Consider the following 6,000-nt stretch of genomic DNA (forward strand, 5'->3'; position numbering starts at 1 on the left):
TGCATTTGTCTACAAACTTTGAGGCCATGTGTTGCTCTGGGACTTCTGTTCTTTGAGTTGGTGACATACATAAGGTGAATGTTTCAAACCAGGAGAACTCTTATCTGTTTTTACTGTCTCTGTTTCACTTGTTCTTGTATAGCAATGATAGGCACTAATATTTGGTAGGGCGCCACTCCAAGATTTTGGAAAGTGGTCAAGGGTCGGAATTTCTGTGGAGGGGTGTGGAGTCTAGGATGGAAGTTGGGTACAGATGGGTGCACAGGGTAAGAAACTGGGGTGCAGAAGACAGTGTGAGGTTTGAGAGGGAGTTTGGGTGAGGGAGGAGATTGTGACCTGGGTCAGGGGATTGGGGTATATGGTCAGGGAAGGAGTATAGCTACAGGAGAGGATTCTGGCCTGGAAGGGGTACAGGCAGGACTGGCCCGAGCCCTTTTGGTGTCCCGGACCCAGGCGCATGGCGCCGCCCCCGGGCACACGGCGCATGCACGGCATGACCACGGCCGCTGGCGCACAGCCCGGAGCCCGCCCCCAGGGTGCACGGCACATGCGCTGCCCGGCCCGGCCTGGCTATTGCTGCTGGTGCACGCACCGGGCCGTGCAGGGCCCCGTGGCCAGTGCTGCGGGAGCCGGGCACGCGGCACCTGATGGCAGCTGTAAAGGACACCATGTGTACCTTACAGCTGCCATCAGATACCCCCCCATGGTTGGCGCCCTGGGCAGCTGCCCGGCTCGCCCATGCGTCAGTCCAACCCTGGGTACAGGGTTTCGGAGGGAGTTGTGACCTGGGACTCGGAGGGAGTTGTGACCTGGGACAGGAGGGTGCAGAGAGTTTGGATGGTGACCTGGGGGAGGGGCAGGGGTGCCATAGGCAGGCTCTGGTTTGGAGGCATTTACCTAAGCCCCTCTTGGCCAGTAGCCCTGCAGAATCCCCAGGCAGACTGGGCTCGCTGCTTCTGCAGCCCCAGACTGCTTGAAAATGCAGGCTGCTCCCTCTTTGTGGCTCTCCGCTCCAGGAGCGGGGAGAGGCTTGTGCTGCCCTTATCCCCCAAGCCAGTCTCTCAGCTTCTACTGACTGATGGTTTCTGGTCAACAGAAGCCGAAAGATTGTCTGGGGTCAGTTCATATTGGCCAATTGTTTCCTCAAAAGGAGTTGAGGTATGGGCTAGGGGTGGGGAGATCACATGAAGCCTCCCCTCTCTTCAGAACAGAGGGGCACACGGAGCAGCCCTGCACTTAAAACAGCGTCTGCTGTGGGCTGGAGGGTCCTGGCATGGGGGTCCGTGGGCCAGATCTGGTAGCTTGGCAGGCCAGATCCAACCTGCAAGAGGTATCTTGCCCACCCTTGTTGAACAGCATGGATCCTAAACATTCCCTAGATAAAACTGTATAAGACTGAGTTAATTCCTGTTATTCTGCTTTCTAGTGTCAGTAAATATTGTATTAATATTTGCAAGGAAAGCATGACTATTTCTAGTTAATTTATAGATTTGTTTAGCATCTTAAAGCTCAGCTGTGTGTGGCTAATTTGCATTTTCGTGTGTTTACCAGCTTGAGTTGTTAGAAAGGATAATACATGTACTCCAAGGGTAATGTTAATTTTATTTTTATTTGATTTCATATTAAATAAACATTGTAATTATCCTTGTTAATTATCCCTTGTTAATGTATCCCTTGTTTTAATATACTTTCTTTCACACCTATGGACTGTCTAAAACAGGGGTGGTCAAGAGAGCCTCTGTGGGCTGGATCTGGCCTGCCAAGCTGGTTGATCCAGCCCGCGGCCGCCTTGCTGCTCCCCTGCCTTCAGGCTAATCGAGACCTGGGGATAAAGGAGCGAATGAAGTCTCCTCCCCTCACTAGCAGCATGCAGCATCAAAGGGAACTGCCAGCTGTTCAGAATAGCTAACAGTTTGCTCTAGCCACCGTGTGCCCCTTGCAGAGTGGAGGCAGGGGGCAAGAGACTTTGCATGCTCCCACTCCCCCAAACCATGACTGGCCTGCGGGTGGAGTGAGTGTGAGAAGCCCCACTAGGGCCACACAGTGCCTAGAGGGAACCGCCAGCTGTTTTAAACAGCTGGCGGTTCTCTCTGTGTGCTGGAGGGGGGGGCCAGGCAAAGACTTCACGTGCTCCCCCATCCCCAGGCCAATCAGGGTCTGTGGACAGGGAGCATGGGAAGTATCCTGGCCCCACCCCTTCTGCCCAAGGACCTGCCCCTTTCTGGGCAGCTCGGGGCCACTTCAGAAATTTGTGGAGTGGTTCCCCTTCAAAAATTGTTGCCCACCCCGGTCTAAAATATATATTTGTATCTATGTGTTTTGTTTGTACTCGTGCATATCTACACACTACCTCGATATTGGTGTTGCACATAAGAAATTTCAACCCGACGAAAAGAAAATTCAACCCAACCAAGGATAGAAAATGTTAGAGGGAACACTGCTCCCGAGTCACATAACTAAGTACCACTGTCTTACACTCAAATTTGTAGAAGGTATTTAAGCTTTTCTCTGCTCAGCATTGCAATGTCACTCTGATTTAGGAGCCTTCAGCACTTGCTTACATGAACGCCTATGAGTACCTTTTCAGTGGGACTACTGTCATGGTTAAAGATAAACGAGCTCTGCTGGATCAGGGCCCACACATTCTGCTTATTTAGGGTCAAGGTCACACAGGGAGAGTTAGAAGCAGCCTTTTGTGATCATGCTTCATTTAAGGCTTATGTGACTACATCATACCTAGACATCACTGCTGCAGGTTTTTAAAAGGCAGAAAGATGGATGGGAGATTACATCATGCTTCCCTTCCCCCAGTTTATCCACAAGACACAAAGCCTGAAATTCTGCGCCTACTAAACTCAATGGGCGTTTTACCAGTACAGTAATTCCACATTTAACACGGTAGATACAGTAGATACGTTTCAGAAAATGATCGTGCTAAGTGAAAACGTGTTATGTGGGGTCAATTTTCCTATTGAAAATAATGGAAAAGGTGGGGGTTGCATTTCAAGCGCCCCTGCGCTCACAGCTCCAGCCTGCACTTGTTAGCAGCTGGGACCGGGTCATAAGGTTGGGGGAGAAAAGGGACTGGGTTATAGCAGGGAGGGGAGGTGTTTGGCTTTGGAGAAGGGAAGGGTAGGATAGGGGAGGGGGCTTGCAGCTGCGCGGGGCTTCCTCTGCCTCCTTACAAAGCAGTGGAGGTTTGGAGGTTTGCCACTTGCCGTGCAGTTCCCTGGTGACCCCCTCTGGCCAGATGCACAGCATCTGGCCAGAGGAGGTCACCAGGGAATGGCGCTGCGAGCGGCAAACCTCTGCTGCTTTGCAGGGAGGAAGGGGAAGCCTCATGCAGCTGCTGGTGCCCTGCCAGCTGGGGAAACCCAGCCGCCAGCTGCAAGCCCCCTACCCTAGGGGAAATCATGTTATTGCAGGGAGGAGTTCCTATTGTTTGAAAAATGTTCCCTAAAAAATCGTGCTATTGTGAAAACGTGTTAAGCAGGCACGTGTTAAGTGAGGAATTACTGTAATGCAAATGGGGAGAGGGTTCAGCCAAGGCAGACAAAGTGAGTTTCTTCCCTACTCAGGTCACTAGCTCTTCCCTGCCCCTCTTTTCCTTCAAAAATGTACAGCACTCCCTTACAGAGATACCAAATAAGAATGACTGGTGGAATCAAAGGGGCTCCATCAAGGGTTGCCCCTCAAGCACTCAGCCCCCTGGTACAGATTTCTTCAGGGTAGTCCCATAAACTGTCCATGAGCCATTAGGGTTCCCCCCCCCGTTCAGCTGCCAAACCTGCAGAATATCACCTACATGCCAGCCCGACGTCCGGCTGCACCCGGCGGCTGGGGCTATTTTGTCGCGAAGGGAACGGGCGGACGCTGCGCCCAAACACAATCATCCTGCGCCAGCGGGTGGCAACTCCAGTTCGGCGCCCCATAAAGTGGCTGGTAGATGAGGGGAAAGGGGCACGTTCTGTGTGGAGCTAGGAGGCGCCGGAACCCCGTGCTCTTCTGTAGCGATTCCCCCGAGGCGCTCCGAGCGTTTTGCAATACCCCTAAGTCCCCCGGGGAGCGGAGGGGCGGGGAGGTGTTTTTATCCCCGGTAAGATTCAAGGAGCTGCCTACAAAGCACGCACCAGCTCAGCGGCAGAGCCGGGAACTGGTTTCCTACCCGCCCGCGGACTCCTCCTCCACCTCCCATGCGGTCCCGGAGCGGAGGCGCTGTGGCCCCGGGTGCTGATGGGGTTTCCCAAGAAGCACGTGTAAACGCCCCCACTAGGCCCACACGTGCGGGAGCCGCTCTGCCTGGGGCGCTAGTAGCCGCGCTAGGGGGCGGTTAGCGCATCCCTTCAGGCAGGGAGCCCCGGCTCACCCAGGCGCTGATCACACGTGTCTCCGCCGGGCTCCTCCAGGTCGCGGCAGGGTAGAAGCGCGTGGCAAGTCCGCGCGCCCTTTGCACTCACCAAGTACAGAGCTTGTCTTTGATCCCGAGGAAAAGGCGGGCGGGCTGCCTGGGACTCGGCGCGGCTGCGGCAGCTGCTGCTGTTTCCGATGGTGCCCGCGGGCCGGGGGCAGCCTCAGGACCAGCCACTTCCATTTGGAGCCAGCCGCCGCCGAGCTATCGCTGTCTAGAGAGGTGGGGGGAGGCGAGCAGACAGAGGGAAAAGGGGTGGGAGGCGGTGCTAACGCACTGGCTCCGGGAGGGTGTCTTTTGCAGCTGATCATTAACAGAGCAGACGAGCCCATACAATCCAGGCAAGCTCGCACGCTGGCATCTCTCTCTGATGTAACCCGCAGCTCAAGGAGGGAGGAGACGCGAGACCTCTGCTCTGCTCGCCTGTCTGATCTGGCTGCTGCCAACTCGTCGTTCATTCCCTCCTTTTCTACCTGCCGCTCAGGTTGCACAATGATGTTATTTGCCCCTCTCTGTGTAGCCGAGGAAACCGCGTGTGCCCCAAATCTCTGCAAGAGGCAGCACTCGCCCAGACTTGCAGCGAATGAGAGCTGCGTTCCCGAGATCTGGTTCTCTTGGGCCACGCACTAGTTTTACACCGGTGCAACTCTGCGGAGTTTCTTCTGATTTCCATCATAAAATGACAGGAGACTCAGGCCCTTCATTGTTTTACAGATCTGTGGATGGCTAGAGCCCACAGCCCAGATCCTTAACTGCTGTCAATCAGCGTGGCCCAGAATTTCCTTTCCAAGATGTGGAACAAATCAAGAGGGTCAGCGGCTGAATCACGTTCATTGACACAATTGAATGGGCCAACTGTCAAAGAACAAGGAAAAATGTGAAGATCTGGAATGGACACATGCCACAGAGATGCTTTAATGTGAATCTACTCACCCAAGCAGATCCACATGGTAAAGTGAATCATTTCCTTCCAAGTTTGAAGATCAGTCAGTTTTAGGCTTCTTTTCTTTGTAAGAGTGTTGGCATAAATTAACTGTTAATTTGCTATGTCTGGGTTTTTGCATTCATTCTCCAGTTATTTTTGTTTCAGTTTGACTTTTGGTAATGATGCAGCACATACCTGCTCCACATGCATAGATCCCCACAGCCCCCAATAACAAAACACATTTCAAAAATTAAATAAACGTATAAAATTATTAAAATAGTGGAATTTTTAATAAGGTTTCTCAAGTGAAAGTGGAACAAAACAGTAGAGTGGAAACCTACTTTGTAAGATTCAAGATTAAAAAATCAAGTGATTGTGCCCAGATTAACTATAATTTGGTCCTCTGGGCCATATGGGGGGTTGTAACTATACATGATTTTATTATTATTATTATTATACATATGTCTAGTGTAGAAAAGGATGAGCCCAAAACCAAACCCTGTGGTTTCGGAAATTTCAGAATCAATCTGACTTTTGCATCAGTACCCTGCCTATGCCATAAAGGCTGGAACACAATCCCCTTAGGTTTTCAGAAGGTCAGAACTTGGCTACAGATGCAAATTCTGCAGCTTGAGCTCATCTCTAATTAAGTGAGTCAGAGTTCTTG

General features: G+C 52.1%; 1 protein-coding gene across 2 annotated transcripts in view; it reads right to left on the bottom strand.

Moving 5' to 3' along the window:
• The window catches only part of SLC35F2 (solute carrier family 35 member F2), a 44,366-nt gene extending 39,775 nt beyond the window's left edge, over window positions 1-4,591 (bottom strand). For both annotated transcript variants that reach the window (XR_016348558.1, XM_089775700.1), the window contains exon 1: window positions 4,458-4,591. Coding sequence is in view for 1 of the 2 variants with exons in the window: in XM_089775700.1 (XP_089631826.1) it covers window positions 4,458-4,591 (134 nt within the window). In the remaining variant the exon portion in view is untranslated. The remainder of the gene's footprint in view (window positions 1-4,457) is intronic.
• Window positions 4,592-6,000: the final 1,409 nt, after the last annotated feature.

Source organism: Pelodiscus sinensis, chromosome 1, assembly GCF_052426305.1.
Source record: "Pelodiscus sinensis isolate ZL-2025 chromosome 1, ASM5242630v1, whole genome shotgun sequence".
Taxonomy (NCBI): Eukaryota; Metazoa; Chordata; order Testudines; family Trionychidae; genus Pelodiscus; species Pelodiscus sinensis.